At 40.0% G+C, this 17,962-nt stretch overlaps 1 protein-coding gene across 5 annotated transcripts in view; it reads left to right on the forward strand.

Moving 5' to 3' along the window:
* Positions 1-855: 855 nt before the first annotated feature.
* ZMYND8 (zinc finger MYND-type containing 8) overlaps positions 856-17,962 on the forward strand; it is a 47,820-nt gene continuing 30,713 nt past the window's right edge. Inside the window, exons 1-2 of one of the 5 annotated variants that reach the window (XM_027646417.1) lie at positions 856-1,258; positions 11,699-11,769. In XM_027646417.1, coding sequence (XP_027502218.1) covers positions 1,245-1,258; positions 11,699-11,769 — 85 coding nt within the window. In that variant the 5' untranslated portion in view covers positions 856-1,244. Of the gene's footprint in view, positions 1,259-1,655; positions 1,801-11,698; positions 11,770-17,962 lie in introns of those variants that run through there. The other 4 variants (XM_027646416.1, XM_027646418.1, XM_027646419.1 and 1 more) reach the window with 4 other exon arrangements.

Genomic DNA, 17,962 nt, shown 5'->3' on the forward strand with positions numbered 1-17,962 from the left:
CTCAAGCAGAGAGGTTTGTGTGGTAAAGTAGTTATATCATGAAAGGTGCTGTATGGAGGTAAGGGAGGGCATTAGTTTTATTTGCAGTGATTGTTTCTGGGATCATTAGCACTGGATTAAAGGTAGAGCAAAGTGCACATTCTGTCTGCAGCCTTGTTGTAGATTTATGTAAGAGAGTTTTCTATAGTCGGTTTTGCACAATCCTGCATGCTGTGTTGGAAGAATGTTTATTTTGCTTTGGTTATTTTAGCTCATTATTTAATAATTATTGTTCCAATATGAAGCTTCTCCCTCTACAACTTAATTTGTTTTTTTGTTTTTGTTTAATAAATAACCCTTTGATGATACTCAATATGCTTCAGAATCACCTTTTCATCTGTGGTTCCCACTGTAATCTGTTCATGGCTATAGAATGATAATACCGAGCTATATAATACAGATGCAAAATACTGAATAATAATGTGAAGGCCCTTTCTAAAGATTTAACCTTTAAAATCTTCATCTGGAGTTAAGAGTTTCTACCTTCCTGGCATAGTGATAAATCCTCCCACTTTCACTGCATCAGGGAAGAGAACAGAATCACACTTTTTAATGAAAAGCTTGGGAATTGGCCCAAGATCAAACCGGTGGCTTACACGCCGTTTTCTCACTCTTGTTTCATTTGCAGCATTTTAGTAGAAGGTAAAAAGGCAGGGCAAAACCACCTGAAACGCCGTGTTTTTGTGGGGGGCAGACGGATAAGCTGCCACGCAGGAGAAATCTCTGTTTTTAGGGCCTGCGTGGGACCTTAAAAAAGCCACCAAGTCCTAGAGGGTTAACGGACAGGAAACCGCGGTTGCAGCCGCTCCTAAGGAAGTCAGTTTTTGTGTAACAGCCTGGAGCAGGCCGAGAGGTGGGGGCCGAAGGGGGCCCGGGGGTCTCGGTGTCTGGGCTGACATCGATATTTTTGGTTTTGGCTCCGCAGCGTTTCGAACACTGGGAAGGGCACGCGCCGAGTGGCAGCAGCTCCTCCGTGACAAAGCGATTTCTGTTCCACAGCAGCTTTGCTGGGGGGGGGGGGGGGGGGAAACGAGACGTGAATTTTCCTGTCTGAAGCTCGTTTTCCCCACTCTAAGGCTCAGCTTATCTAGAGAAATCACAGTGTAGGTACGCGGTCGCAGCGGCACATGTTAATATATTCAAATTCTGGAACAGGAGAACTCTTCTCTGAATTCCGAGCCCATTAATTTCAGTCCCCGCTGAGCATGTTCACTTTCGGGTAAGTGTTGCTCTGACGTGAGGGCACCAGCAAAGCGAACTCAGCGCCGAACAAAAGGGCGGCTTTTTTTTTTTTTGTTTTGTTTTGTTGTTTTCTTTTGGCGAGCCGGGGCGAACTCTTTCCCTCCTCCAGGTTTAGAACGCCTTCAAGTAACGGCGTGTTTGAGGCACATCTGCCGGGGCAGGCAGTGTGGGCCCGCTCGCCCGTGCCGGGCAGTCGGTGTGGCGGCGGCGGGGAGGGCGGCCCGGGGGCTCGGCGGCTGTGCCGGGCCGGGCCGGGCCTAGCGCGCCGGCCTTGCCCCGCGCCCGGGATGGCTCCTGCTCCGGGAGCCGCACAAAGATAATCGCTCAGGAAGTGTCTCGGCCAATCCCCCGCCGCTTTACATTCGGATTCGCCGCGGCGGCCAATCCGGGCGCGGCTCTCATGCGGCAGACAGATGATCAAGCCGGAGTGCCAAGCCCTCCCTGCCCGAGTACTGAGAGCCTGTCCTCCATGTTTTATAAGTATTGACATAACACTGTGTTAACAATGCATCCACAGAGGTAAGCCTTGCTTTTTACCTTGCTTTTTCTCTAAGGCCTATGAGTTGTGGGTTGAGAGCGTGGTTCTCTGTGATTTCTCGTGCAAAACTCACACCACAGGCACTTATATTGAGTTGGAACTGTTTAAAATTTTTGCTTTCTTGGGTCACATGGTTAGTAGCCATTAGCCACAGCTTTGTTTTACAGTCTGGCAAAGCCTTGGCATACCTAGTTCTTCACAGGAGGATGGTGTTTTTAGAGTTTATCAAGATCCTGGTATTCCAAAGGAGCTTTCTGTCTCTGAGCAGTTTGCCAGCACTATTGTCTGTTGTGTCACATGCCTGCTGGAGAGAAAATGGAAGCTAGGGAGCAGATGCATTTAACTGCCCTACAGGGAGTCAAGCAGGGATAATGGCAGACAGAAGAACAGGCAAGTTTACCTTTCTAAACAGTGAATGGACCAGCTAAGATAAGTTATCTCTGAGAAAATATGGGATTTTTGAAAACCTAGACATCAGCAAAAAGTGCTAATGGCAGATTGTAGATATTGGGCCTAGGTGGTGGTGTGCTGTTGCATCATGTTTTTTATGCAGCTTATCTTAACTTAAAATGATTATTGAACCTTTTCTCTTGCAGGAGTAATTAATGCAACGCGTTTCTCTTTCAGAAGGACAATGTATGGTTAATATTTTGTTCCTTTAAAAGGGAGTTTTTATGCTGCAGATTTTGGGAATGGGGTGCTGCTCAGTGAAATGCAGCAGTGCATCTGTTTACAAATCTGATGCTTTATGGAAAATGCTTTTGAACTGTTAGCTTTCTTGTTTTACATAGTTCAAATAAACTAATGTACCTTTTATCTGTGCCTTTTTGTTTTATGTTGTGTCAGCCACAGTTCTGTGTTGTGGAGTCCAGAAGATATAAAATCATGTGTGGTTCATGACAGTAGTACATGTTGTTCTTTCTTGGGTTTTTTTTCCTTTTTTTTTTTTTGAAGTTTTGGTTTAATGCTACGTAATTGTTTCAAGAAATGCCTTTTTGATCAATTCTCAAATCTGCCAGCCTGTTGTATCTTCTTAACTGGAAAAATGAGATGAGTGCTTGAACAGTTGGTAAGTAAGCAGCATGCTACTCTCTGAACATTTTTAATAGTTTTCCAAACATTTTGTTTTTACTGGGTCAGTTAGTGCAGTAGATGAAGTAACGTTAGTGGTTAGTCATATAAAAAATCAGATTTGCTTAGCATCCATTTTAAGGGACTTGTGCATCTAAGCTCTTCAATTTGAATGCACTGGTTTTTTAATAATTTGTCTCTAAATTTTGAAGCTTTTACTTCCTGTTTACCTCAGGCCAGTGAAAAATATTGTACTTGCTGTTTGGCCATAGATCACTAATTACCATGTTTGCAGGGTAAAGCGCATTTTCGCCGTTCCTTGGGCTTTTCAGTGTGATGAAAGCGCTAGTGCTCAGCAATGAAGTGACCTTATGAAGTAAAGTAAATAATGCTTAATGAGCATATGTTTCTGATACTATACGAAGTGTAATCTCAGACAAACTTGCTCGATTTATAGCTAATTTAGAACATTTTGTGCCCTTTATGAAGAATTTAATTGTAACGCTTGCATGCTTGTTTGAGCAAGCTGTTTTTCAGTGATCACCAGGGCTGTTACAAAAGCAGAGGAAGGATGCGCTTTTGTGCTTTTAATGTGATTTTTGCACTTGTTTTAGCAGTCCACACACACATCCATGATTTTAGGGAAGAGCTGAGAGCTAGGCTAGCTTTGCAGATGACTGCACTGAACCACAGTACATGCTGACTTTCCTAGACCCTTGCCATGGATTTGATAACATTCTATAACATAGCAAATTACCTCTGTCTGGTTACTTGTTTACCAGTATGAATATTTTACTTTGACTGTCTTACTTTGATTAACAGCTCCCCCCCCCACTACCCCCATCTCCCATCCCCCAGGATTAGATTATAAAAATGTCTTGTTCAGTTTGCAACCTGAAACAGTGCTGGGGTACCAGTGGATTTCATATGATAGCATTTTTGTGTGCAATTTTAGTGCATTTTTCAGCATACACAAAAGTGCTGACACAGCTAAGAAGTTATTCTGGTTTTTACTCTTCCCTTGCCAAATGACCAAAAATTACATTTGGGCGTAATTTTCCTGCCAGCAGCTTATACACGTTAGCAGTTTACTTTCAGTCTCGAAGAGTGAACAGCGTAATATTCGTTTAATATGAGGAAGCAGGAGCAAGTGATCTGCAATCAGAAAGCCTGTGTTAAAATGGCTCCCCCAGGTTTTGTTAAACCAGGATCTGTTTCAAATCTGCACCTCCAGACACGCCGCTGACAGTGAAGCACATTTGTCTGGGCTGCCCTCGCGCGTGTAACGAGACGGAGCGACGCCGGCCTCTTAAAAGTTCACTATTTTTAATCACTCGCATGCAATTCTTTTATAGTTCACAAAAAAACAAATGTCTGCATTGCAGCAAGATGTCTGAGGCAAGGTAGGGGCAGCAGGGCTGTGTTTCAGCTCAGCCCAATCGCGCCGCTCCGCCAGCGCCGGAGCCAATTGCTGCAGCAGGCAGGTTAAAGATTGACAATTGCAGTGGCAGGGCTGAGAAAGGCCTTCTGGAAATTTCTGCCATCTTTGTTCCATCTAAGTAAAGCAAATTCAGCCAAGCTGAAGAATTTCATGTATTTTTTGGTGCTTTGTCAAGGTATGGTGTTATCACTCACTTTCCTAGGTTGCATAATAAGCAGCACTCTGCTGATTTTTTTGCTGTTTGGGACAGAAATGGAATGTGGGGTTTTGTTCAAGTGGCAGACACAGGGAAAAAGCACGTATGCTTTCTCCCCAGGATTTGACTGGACTGGATCTTGTTAATATCACAATTAGACAGGACATGTATGAAGCAATGTAGCTGAGGTTTATTCAGCTTGTAGCAAATGGCCATTATTCTAATATAACTAGCATTTAATCATATAATTGCACTGTAAGTTTTCTGGCTACTAAAGAGTAATTTGAATTGCCCAGGATGAATATGATTAGCCATTATTATTTAGTGCCAACATCCAGTTACTTTTGTAATTAACTGGACAAAGAATGCAGTGGGGGAAAACAAAGGAGTGATCTGGATTATAAATCATGGTGAAAACAGTAGCTTTTTAAAAGCTGCATGCCTTTTGCAGGCTACATTCTTTGCAAGCAAACTGTTTTAGTTGGAAGCTAAATAGTGCTAGGGAAAAGCTGAGTAATTTCTTTAAACAAATGACACTACTTAACATACTGGGAATGAAGAAAATGCAGAGTATAAACCACTCCAAATGTGACATTCACCCCCCCTCACATTAGGTAGGAGTACTGAAACATAGCAGAAGACCTACGTGGCTGCTAAGAAAGCATGAAATAAAAGGAACTTCATGCTCACAATTCATAAGTAGGTAGATTACATTACAAATTTAGCCCTTTGGATCAGTGTCCATAAACTTCAATTGGCTCATCTTCCTGAGCCGTCTTCCATTTTGTGATATCAGTTTTGCTTGAGTTTTTGTTTTGTTGTTGTTTTGTGGGGTGTTTTTATTTCTTGTTTTTCTTTTTGCTTTGTTTTCAAGTGTATTGTACTGGATCACTTTTCAGCTACTGGCCGTGTGGATCCAGTAGCTGAAAAGTGATAGGTCATGGTCAGTTTTCCATAGTAATGGTACCACTCCAGCATAATTGGTTAAAGGGTTATAAATCTCAGTAAAAGCTCTCCTCTTCTCTGTATGGGATTCAGAGTATTAATTTGGATTTCCTAAATATCTTGAAATTTGAACATAACCTTTGCTTGTGTAGAATGCAGTAGACGGCAATTTTCAAGTTTTGTTTGTGGATCCCCCCAGTATTTTTCCCATGGGCACATGAATCCCATTAGAGTGAATTTGAGCCTGTTAGACCAGGTTTGATGTACTTATTGTCTGCAAACCCCTTAGTGGGAGTACACTGGCTTGGAGGGGTCTGTAGACTGGAAACCATCATAGTAGGCCATCAAGCTTGGCCCTTTAAATTGTATGCAGAAAGTATTATAAATATATTTATTAATAAAAACGCCTTGTATTCATGGGTTAAAGTCTAACTTAGCAGTAGCTTCATAGGAACTGAGTTTCATTTATTTGATAGTTGTCTGTCATTATGTTAACCCTTTACTGCCTGTTGCCATAGCATCTGTGTTTCACACTGTGAGATTAAAACCATGCTCTAACAGGATGTTAACACTCTTAATTTAGCCAGCATAACCCTTTACTTTCAAACATGATTGTTCTCAAATTATATTTTTAGCATCTGAAATCTGTAGCTATTTGGTTGCCTTGCTTGGGCCTCAGCTGTTTGGTTTATAGTCTTAAAGATGCCTGTGTGACACCAAGGATCTCCCTCCCTCCCTCCCTCCCTCCCCTGATTTTTCTCTTTTGTGCAGCTATTTTGAATGGACACTGAATTAGAGTAAGGTTTTAAAAAGAACCTACATGTTCTTTAAATGAGAAATAGATTTATCTGCTTGTTATCAGAGGTAAATAGCTTAAACATTGCTGTGCACAGATAGGTGAACAAGCCTTTTGTGTATGTTAATTGCTTAATACAAAATGTTATTTGCTTACAAATAACAAATGGAGCGTTTTTCAGGGAATTCTACAGAAGGAAAGGTAAAACACGAGGTGCTCAAACTGGAGAATGAAGCTAAAAATCGAGTGATTTCCTTAGTAACCTGTGACTTCACAAATCTCCCTCTCCTGTGCCTTTTTTTAGTTAAACGTTCGGATGTCAGGTGTCCTTTTGTCGTTCTTTACCATTTCTGATTATTTAGATGCTCGCTTTGAATATTGCCCTGCTGTGTAAACAGGAGCTACTGGTATTGAACAAAGTGCTCCCATTTTAGCTCCAGTCCAGGAGTGAGGCAGTGCAGTGCTGGCAGACGCCATTTTAAGAACCCTGCATAAATAGCATAGCTACCGATGAGTAAGAGACTGTTATAGGTGAGTGCTTATACAAAGCTGCTATTTATTCAGCAATGGCATGCTAATATATATTCTTTTTTTTTTTTTTTCTCTCAAATTTTTATTGAATGCAAGTTTTTTTTTTTTTTTTTGAAATCATTAGTTAGGATTGCTGCTCACAGATGTGATGGAGGAGAGGCAGGAATTTCTTCTTAAGGATGAAATTCAGTTTTAGTGCTTATGGTCTTAAATCAGGGTGGTTTTTTTTGTTTTGTTTTGTTTTCTGTTCATTAAAAGGAAATTAATTCCATAAATACATAGTTCTTGATTTGAAATTAATGTGTTATTCCCTGATGTAGATCTGGATTGTGTATATGGGCATTAGCTGTTTCGAGTGGTTTTCCATATCTGTCAGTTTTTCTTGGTTAAATGTCAAGGTGCAGTAGTTCATCTGCAACTTTTAATTGCTCTTTGTAGTTAATATAGGTTAGAGCAACTTTAAATATTCTTGCATATGGACATTTTTCAGGTAAGTACTACTGTTAGTAAAGGAATGATTTTCCTAAACAGAGAGAAGTCAGTATTTTGTTTAGTGGTGTGAAATTTGAAAAACTGAATTTTATATTAAAAAACTCCACCCTCCCTTCAGTTTAGTAGAGAACATATTTAAAAGTTAGGCAGCTAAGTTATTTTTCCATTTTTACGTAAGTATCAATAAGTCTTGTATGTTTGCAATCCTTATTTTTTTTTCTTTCTGTGCCCAACTCTCCCCAAAGGAATAACCTCCGCCCCTTCTACCCTCATTCAGACATGTTAAACTAATTTGTATGGAACAAATTAGTTTAACATTGTAGAAAACAATTTTGTTGTTGTTGTTGTAAGTTTTGTCAATATGAGTAGGGAAGTTTTAAATGATTAATTGGTGTTCTGTTCAATTGACAGGAGAACTGGCAAAGCTTAAATTTCAGTTGTGTTCTTAAAACATGTTCCTCTGTGTTCATTCATCTTAATTAGGAATTAAGAGTAGCTTTCAGAATGACTTAAGGAATTTATTGTATTCATCTGGGTACTTAATGGAGTGTATTCCAGTATCATTTCTGGTCTGCAGCCTCAGACCATCACATTCATACTTGCATGACAGTAATGCATGCTGGCTGAAATAACTGCTCTGAGCCCTGCAAAATTGAATTCTCAAAATAAAACTCTCCAGAAGAGTCTACTTGATCACACAGTTACTGTTTCCATAGAGCCAAATGTTTGTTCATAATTATTTTGCTGGTCTTAATTTTCCTTTTATTTTGTTGTGGGTAATAGTAAGGTACCTCTGATTAAGGACCTGTTTTTCTGGAATTATTTAATTGGAAATCTTTTGCTAATGAAACATCTGCATTTGTGCTTTATAAGGTGCATTTGTGCTTTATAAGGTGCAAAGGTTTAGAAAAGTTACTGTAAACTTGCTGTGAATTGTTATAATGTATTTACAAACTTGAGTTTCAAAGATGACCACTACAGTCATCACTGCCACCATTCAAACAATGTCATGTTGTGCAAGTCATTACATATTACAGCAAATAAAACAATGGGAGAGGCTTTTGAAGAGCTGTGAATGGGAAGTATCTTTTACAGCTATGTCTAACACACTTATTTCACTGTTCCTCCCCAACTTTTTGATTATTTTTTTTTCAGAACAATCTCTGTGATTTTCTTGTATTTGTGCCCATAAAAGATTAATTATAGCAAAGAATATGGAGATGCATCTGTTCCTCTGAGGCTCAGTTTTCGTGGTGCAGGAGGTAATTGCTGGATTTGGTGTGAGTGTAGGGAACGTGCTCCTCCATTGCTAAGGAAAATGGGGACCCTTGGTGTCAAGTGGTGAATGCTTCAGGTGTTGATTTATACTTCAGATCTTTGGGAAGTCCATCTTGAGGCACCTTTGATGTGATGTTTGCATCCCTGACCATGCATGGCAGGGGAGTTGGAACCAGGTGATCTTTAAGATCCCTTCCAACCCAAACCATTCTGTCGTTCTATGATTCATTGTATCAGAGATGTGGTTAAGATACTTTGTTCATCTTGGAAATGTTTATGAGGAATCATTTTCTTGCCTCTATAGATCTCTTGCAAGAATACTCAAAATGGTGATGGCTCAGGTTCCTAGATTGGGCTCTTTATATGGGGACAGATTTAGAGCTGAAAACCCCTCCTGTGTTGTAACTAATACGTAGGACTCCTGCCCTGTAACCCCTGAAGGGCTGGGTTTGGGCCCAGGGCACAGAACATCCTCAGTCACCCTCTAAGTTCCCCTGGTACTTTGATCAGGGAAGCAGGAACAGTTCCTGCTCTGGTGGTGCTGTGTTGATCCATCACTCCCATTTCTCATCCAGGATTCATGCACAGCTCTGTGTATTTTAATACTGACTTGGAGCAACTACTGCATCTTTGTTGTTGTATCATGTTCCCCTGAGGTGGTGATTTGAACAAATGTGCTTGATGGATTTGGATGAATCTGGAATAATATGATTGCTTTAATGTATCTTAAATGTCAGCTGCTGCTAAAAGGATATTGCCCTTTTCTCCCATCCTCATGTGTGGTACTCTCCCATTTCCCACATGTCCAGCTGCACAGTGAGCTGCATCACAGAACTGACTCAGTTAAAATAGATGGGATTTCTGGGACATGAAGTTAAGGGTTGGGCAAACCATTCCTTTTAGTAGTAGCCTGTGTAAAGTGATTGTAAGTCTTCAACCTGAGTTTTGTAAAGACTTGTATGTCCTAGTCTGAGTCTGAAACTGGATCTGTATTTTAAAAGCAGGTAATGTGCACTGCCAAATTACTTCACTCTTGACAGAATTCCTGTGTATGATTACATGTTTGCCTGTATGCATTACTGATCAGATACACATGATGTTTTAAAAATAGGGAGTTTGTTACAGTTTGGTGATATTGAAATAGGATTTTATAAAGAGGGAGGGGAAGAAAAAAAAGCAGTGCAGCGTTGGGAGAGAACAGTGCATCCCATGAACCCATCCCTTCCCTTGCTTAGGAGAGGACTGGGCAGAGGCAAGTGGTGCATGAAATGTTTTGGAGTCTGTAGCCCACTGCCAGCTCTTCTTTGCTGGAGGCCCCTGGGAAAGGGTGTAACAAATGTGCAGGATAATTGATCTGCCCATGCATAGTAAATGGGTGAGCATTGTAGTACATCAGCTATGTTATGCATTTAATCTGCCCATGCAAAATAAATCTGAGAAGCATTGTGCTACAGTCAACTGTGCTACACATTTACCCTCATTCTGGTCATATGGGTGCCTTTCCTTGCTCCTGAAATCATCAGAGTAGTCCATGAGATGGGAGGTGGATGCTGGTAGAATAGAACCTCCCTTCAGTGTTTTGTGACTTTGTAAATTATTTCCCTATACAAATGACAAGTAGAGAGTAATGACTTCTGGAATTCATGGATCTTCTGAGCTTTGGGGTTTTCATACATTGAGCTTGGTTAATTTGTATTTAAAATTTTTGCTGATATAACTGTGTCATTTTAGAAGTGTGAAAGGAATTGCAACCCAACTCCCCAGTAGCTAATAGTTAATTAGAAGTAGTTTTGTCAAATACCAGATTAAAAAGCCCTTCTGCTATTAAGTTTTACTTTGTTTAGGAATATCTTTTAACTTATACCCCTAACAAAACTCCTGCTAATATAAACTGTTTGTCAGGCTGAAGAGTTTCTCTGATATAAATATAACCAAATCCTCACTGTTGTTTCTGAGCTCTGATGAGCTGATCCAGGCACACTTATACACAGAGACTAAAGCCAAGGTCTCTGGCTGTCCTCTTGGCCTCTGTCCCTGGAGCTGGGATGGCTGAATGGAAGCTCGGTCCACTCCATAGCAGCAGAAATGGATAACCTGCCATATCAGTGCAGAAAGGGCAGCAACTTCATGGACAGGCTGAGCAGTAAATTGTCACTGGAGAGGAGAGGATCTGCATCCCCCATGGCTGTTGTACTCTGGTGGACACTGTGATACCTGCTTGAGGCACCAGAACCTCGTTTGTGTATCATTTTGAATTTGGGTTTGCTTCAACATTGTATGTTTTCTTTTACCTCACATCTGCAATAGTCAGATCTCCAAAACTGGTGTGTAAATCAATCTTCATTCTAAGTCACTTTTCCTCTGCCTTCCACTTTCTTTCCTCAAAGTGACTTAACTAGTCAAATTTGTTGAGTTGCCTTTTTATATGGCACCACTATAAAAGTAGAATATCAGAATGTCAGATGTAGTTTGTAATAATTCAATTCTGCCTGGAGCAAATGAACACCGACTGTGTTAAGGTTGAGTGGTAACAACTCTGTACTGTTTACTCTTTCTTATGTTTAATAATTGGTAGAATTGTGTTGCAAATAAATTATAAATATTCAGTTTTCTATTATGTAGTCTAGTTTCAAAATCCTTAAAATTATTTATGAAATAGCTTTTAAAATTGCTCTTTAGCTTCTAATTTTGCAAGTTGTTCTGTGTTGCTAAGTCTGTTACTTCAGCTAATCTGTTCATAAGTGCTGATGAACATTTAAATGTTGGCAGGCATCTGTCCACACAGTTTATCCTAGATTAGGAGCTCCAAGGAACAGAATTCCTGTTTTTCTGTCACACACATGCAATTTATACATACAGTGCCATAATCTTCACTACGTGTTACAAGACTGTCATTGGTATGAAAATGTTACTTTTGTGATTGGTAACTTGCAGTTAGTTATATCCATGTACTTGGATTGTTTCTCAACATGTTTTGATCAGTGTATACTTTGGCAAACAACAAACATTTCACCAGAAATTTTATTATAGTTGTGTTTGACGGTGTTACATTGACCTTCATGGATGGAAGTTAGACATGAGAACAATACAGTCTCTGAGTATTCTAATTCAGCTTTTTGAATCCTGCAGCTTGGCTGAAGAGGAAATAAAGGCAGAGCAGGAGGTGGTGGAGGGGATGGACATCTCCACTCGATCCAAAGGTGAGTAAGAGGAGTATTTCATCTTGGTTCTACAACACAACTGTTTGTAAACCAGAATACTGAGACTGTGTCATCTGCCATGAAGCTGCTCTTGAGTGAAGGCTGAAGATTCATTGTATTTTTTACAGTGACTATTGTATGTTAGAAAGTGTTTCAATTTTTGCTTGTTTTTTTTTTATACATCAAACCAACACACACACACGTTTCAGTGTTATTTCAGATTTATGCATAACTAAGGTTAAACTATGAAAAACCATCAACCTCTTGTATTATCTCACTCATCATGGCTTCCTTTAAAGTAATTTTAGATTTGCTATGTAGGAGAAAAAAGTACTAGCAGTAGCAGCAGCAAAAATAACAAGGTAGTATTTCCTACAGTAAGGAATCCTGTTTTTTCTAAGGATAAATAATCACAGTAGCATTTCTGTTTGCACAGAAGCTGGTCCCCTGAGCAGTATGTATTTCATGGGTATTCATGTATCCATTCCTGACATGAATTAAACTTGGTGGAATTGCAGGTGTCTGAGAATTTCTGTCCTGGTTTCTGGTGCTTTTCCTATGAATGAATTACTACAGGCAAATGAAATTTTATCTCTCAGTATAAAGAAAGCTAAATTTGTAACCATCTCTATGAGTGTAAATATTCCCACTGTCATTTGGAGGGGGGGGATGGAAAAGTCCCTCAGTCAGAACACTCACATGGAATTGTTTACTCCGGTTCACTGTAATTCACTGTCCATCTCCTTCTGTACTTGCAGCTGAGTTTACTTGGAAACCACTTCTGTAAAATAGCAGCAATAGCTACTACCATCCTTTTAAAATTCTGGCACTTAACCCACTTACTCTTCACACTTCTACAACAGGGGTCATAAGTCGAGTTAACTCCAAGTATGCAGGGGGAATTGTCTTGAAAGTGTGGCACAGATCATCTGCATTCCTTTGTGTTTTTTAATGGGGTAGCCTGGGTAGATATCGTGGTTATAAAATTGAATTCAGGTCTTATTTGCCCTAACAGACAGTAAATTTTCTGGTTTCAGTTCTCATGGTACAGTTATATGAGATGGTAGGTATGATCCAGCACCTCAGAAAAGATTCAGTTCCTCCTTTTGTCCCTTTGTCTTGTCCTTTTCTCCCTTCTGTCCTTCTGGTCTTGCATGTCAGCCTCTATCACTGGACTGCTTTTGGTGTTTACTTCTCTCTGTATTTCAGTTTTCTAAGCCAGCAGAAAGTAAATGTTTTTGTTGCTTTAATGGTTGCTGCTGAGTCGGGTAAGCTCCCAGCTCTGCACTCCCACCACTCACTTCCTCTGGGGTACCTATCACATCCCAGCCACTTGGACTCTCTAACCAACTTCAAAACTGAAGCATTTTTCTGCTGTTGTAGTGACCAGTTTGTTTGTGAAAGAGTTTGATAATATAGAATTTGGTATAAGAGGCAATGGGGGTTATTAGATGCATTTGGCTGCCTATGAAATCTCACCTTCATTTCTCTTTAGAAAGACTTTGGCCCACAAAGTTCTGAACTAGTGGGATAGTGGCAGGAGTGTCTCCACTTGTAGCAGTTATCTTGTGCAGAGTTTTGCTTTGTGTGTTTTAGAAAGGATGTAGATGAGGAAGTTGACTCTATATAGACAAACCTGAAGGGCAGCACACAGCTCTTTGTGCTTTGTTTGGGTTTTTTGTTGGTGTGAGAAGCCTGTGCAGAGATCAATCCCTGTTATTGTGTAACTTCACACTTGGCCTAGAGAAGCGGATGTGCTGCAAGTCTGTAACCTGACTTGCCCTGCTGCAGTTTGTGCAGCTCATGTGAGGCTGTGTCTAAAGAAAGCTGTAGGAAAATACATTTAATTGCTTTAAAACCAATTAGCCCGATGCAGACCTCCTCATGAACATTCTTGTTTTGGTACAAGCAGTTTAATTGCTATAAATCAATTCCAGTTGAGTTTAAGCTAAACTAAACCATGCATTGTTTAATCTGTGACAGGGGTGTTAACACAGCCTTTGAATTGGTCTAAGTAACGTGGTGGTTTCAAAGCAGCCTAAGCTGGTCAAACTGCTCAGTGCAGCAGTTTTGTCCACTTCCTTCCATACCTAAGCTGGCAGGAAACTAACTGAACCATAAAACATGAACAGTTTTCTACTAGCTTAGTGTGCTGAAACAGCTTGGTAGACTGCCAGAACTGGTTAGAGAGAGGGCAGGGATACACCAGTCTGGTGCAGGAAGTGCAGAGCTTTGTTAGCAAGCACTTAAATGGGGTTAGGCTGTCATGAAACCAGAGCTTAAAGCTTACACTTATTACTTTATAATGTGACATACAAGAGTGAGTGTGTAGCTGGGGTCAGGGCTGTGCAGCCCTGTGTTTATCTTCAGCTGCATTTCTCTACTCTTCTCCTCAGGCTTCTGCTGTTGCTGTATCAAGCAGCTGATCTGGCAGAAAACTGATCATTTTTTGTAGTACCAGTTTTGCCTGAATCATGAACTCATTAACCCTACTAATACACAAAAGTGCCTGTCTGCAAAAAATGATGGGGACAGATGAGGGGGGAAAGGGAAGAGGAGTAGAGTTGCTGTAGCAGTTGTAATTTAGGTCTGCTTATAAGCTGTGCGTGTGCAGCTTTGCTAAAGACAAGGTTTTAAAATGCACTGCTCTCTTGATGAGAATGGGAAGGTGTAAGGAATCTGAGAACTGGAAATGGGAAACAACAGCTTAAAGAGAATGCAGAGTCCAGAAACATAAAATGGAGTCAAAAGAGGATTGCTGTTTAATAAAGGAGAAAGGCTGTGGATGAGATTATTATTGTATTTTGTCCTCTGCGTATGATACATTAACATCTTACTATATTTCTGTTCCAGCACTATGGATTACTTTTTAACCTTGTTTATTAAATATTTCAAGATGGGGCTTGCAAGGTTTCTGGATAAATGCCTAAGCATTTCCAGGTTGCGGTTCCAGAGCAGCATAACAAACTTAATTGCTTGGTGCAATTTTGTCTTCACTTGTACCTCTTCTCTTTGGACAGAATGAATTCTCCACTGGGCTTTGAATTCCATGTAGATTTTCATGCATTTCAGCCTAGTACTGGAACCATTCCCTGTTTAGTGCCCAGTCAAAAGGAGCTTTTAAACTTTCTTCTTCCCATCATCAATCACACATCTCTTCCATTGCCTTTACATCTGTGCTGGCTCTTACCAGTTCTCTTCTGGAGAACTTGGGTTCTACACCCAGGACTTGGGTGTAGAGGTAGTTTTCTACCTACTTGTCTCCCTGAACCAGATTACTGGGGAGTTGAACAGATGATGGACATGGCTGGGAGCTGGTCATCAGATGGTCTTAGCCTGGCATAAAATCATATCCTGCTTAATGGTGAGGATTCTGACTCCTACAGCTTTTGCACTGCAGCAGGTTTGTGTTGAAGGCTTTGGTCCCAGGGGCTCCTCTCGCTGGTAAACTGTTCAGCCATCCTGAATATGAATACAAAATGACTAGTTGAGTGGACTTCCCAGAATGCATTGTACATTTTAGAACAGTATCAGCACAGCACAGGGTGTATCAGCTTTCTTTGCAGTGATACCAAGTATTTAATCCCACAGAGATGGAGATTCTTAACTGCAACCTGAACCCAAATCTGAGACTCCTCCAGTGAACAGGCACCAACCCAGGGCCTTTGTCTCTAGTGCAGAGCCCCTTGTTATCAGGAGTCAGCACTGGGTCCTTGGAGTGCCTTGGGGCAGCAATCCCCCCAGAGCCAGGCTCCAGCTTATCCACACCTCACAGCTCCTTGCCTTGTGAGTTGTTGGAAAGTGTTTCTTTTTCATCTTCCAGAGCCCTACAGTGAAGACACAAGTAGCAGTGTCTCTTCATACTTGTGTAAAACTGTAACGTAGTAGGAGTTGAGCAGAATTTACACAACCATGGCTGACCTCTGGTTATTTATGGCATTAAGCAGCTGGATTGGGTTAATTACATGGGTTGGTGTTTCTGGAATGTAAACAGGGCTCTGGTGGTTGATTGCAGTTGCATCATGTTTCAGAATTCTGGCAGAAGATTGAAATGGCTCAAAGTTGAGTGTAAGTTCTGACAGATTTATCCACGATTTTGTTAAGGTGTTTTGAAGATAATTAACCTTGCTATAGTATTATAGGTAACGGATTTGAAAAATCGTAAAACTGTTAAGAATCAATCAGGATAATAAATTTAACCATGAGACTTCACAATTCAGGAATTCATATCAATTATTAATTGAAACCTGCTCTGTCAAATTGAACTGGAGTTAGTATTGTATGTTTTCTTGCAGATTTCTTCATTGTTTACTCTTTATACCATTTTAAATTAGACATTCCGAGATTTTGAGAAGAAGTGGCAGTCTAGGTGAAAGTCAGTTTTCTGCTTTTGTTCTTTTCCTTCTGAAGGCATAGATACACATTTCTGTGGTGTAATGGCAGCTTAAGAAGTCTTCAGTCACCTTTGTTTTCTTGTACCTTCTCTCACACTGCCTTTTTTTTTAAGCTAACCCAACTGTTTCTTACAGCCATCAAATGAATTCTTCATGTTCAGTAAATTTTCGTTCTTTTGTTCCATTTCATCAAATTTAATTCCTTGATTTGGTTCACCAAATGTTGGCAGAACTCTTGGTGTCATAATAAAAGGCATAATGTGGCATTGGGAATTAATGTTAAGAGAAGTAGCCTTGGGCTGGCTCTGTTTTAAGTGACACTTCTGTTGAGTGTTTGACTTATATGGAACAGTTGACTGTGTTTCTAGTTGGAAACATTATTCAGAATTTTGCATGTTTGACCCACTTGCACTGAGATATCAAAAACCTACTTACAGAAAATTCATTGGTGTAACTGTGTCTCAGTTTACTGGTATCTCCTGGGAGACTAAAATAATGCTTTTGCTGAAAAAATACATTCCTGTTTCTGGCTCTTGGAAAACCAAAATGACTGCTGATCTTACTGTCTTTGTCACTAATCATATTGAAAAGCTTTTTTAAATTTTTTGTTGTTGTTGTTTAAACAAATGTGTTTCTGAGTTTACCTCTTGTCACTGTCTGAAAATTACCGTAACAGAAAAGTTCTGCTCTACAAGCAGTAAAGAGCTCATTTTTCATAGAATTAGTGTCTAAAATAGGAGAAAGTTAAGTACAGAATTTGAATAACTAATACTCTTCATGAAAGTATAGGAAACCTAATGCAGTTAAGACAGTTTTTTGATTATCTGTATTTTATTTTGAAATGCAAAAATTTCCTTCCCATCCACGAGGTATACCCTGTCTCAAAGAAGGGTAATTCTTTTGCTGACAGTAAAAGCTTTTATCCTGCAATTTCCACACTTCTGGGGGAGGCTTTTGTTTTGATTGTCTAACTTTTTGTGAGGTTGAGTTTTAAAATCAATTGTAATTCTATTGTAATTCTCATTTACTCAGGCTTTTCTTATTTGGCTTGCTGTCCACTGTGTTGAGGATACAACACTAAGGCAATATATTGTGATCCAAGTCAGACCTGCCACGCTGGCATCCTCCTTCCTGTCAGCCACATTTCCATCCTTTTCTTTTATTCTGGCAACTGTCAGCTTTGGGACTTGTTGCTGTGCTCATCCAGCTGAAAACAATTTTTAAGTGTTTGGTTGTTTTTTTTGAGTCCATATCAGTTTTCCAAACCATCTTGCTTCCTGGGTGAACAAACAACAGTGCTAGAGAACCGATTTGTTCCCTTTTTCTATCTGTGGGAGGGTTCTGAGAAGCTTTAACTTAGATTTCAGCTCTCATTAAGGCCTTACTGATAGGGAAGCTAATGCAAATATAACAGATGCCTAGAAATGTAGACATGATTTCATTATGGTTTTAGTCTGGAATTACTTTGATTGCATTTAGCTTAAGTTTTTAAGTTAAAAAACAACAAAAAAGGTGTACAGAAAGAAGGGAATAAGAGACATCACTGTCAGTTACTCTTTGGTACTGGGTATGTTTGTGCTGTGTTCTGACAGTAAGGCATGTTGATGTTGCTTGTTTTCAAGAAGAATTACATTTGAGGATCACAGGAAAAGCAAGGAAAACAACATCCTACTTTCAGACATTTTCTGAGTTGGCACCTGCTTCCATTGAGAAAAATGAGACTTCTCAGTGAGTTGTCAGGAATGGCTGCTGTGCAGTGTTCACAGTGCAGCACTTGGCAATGTTTAGAGCATAAAAGG

The sequence above is a fragment of the Corapipo altera genome, unplaced genomic scaffold (genome assembly GCF_003945725.1).
Source record: "Corapipo altera isolate COAL_440 unplaced genomic scaffold, ASM394572v1 64, whole genome shotgun sequence".
Taxonomy (NCBI): Eukaryota; Metazoa; Chordata; class Aves; order Passeriformes; family Pipridae; genus Corapipo; species Corapipo altera.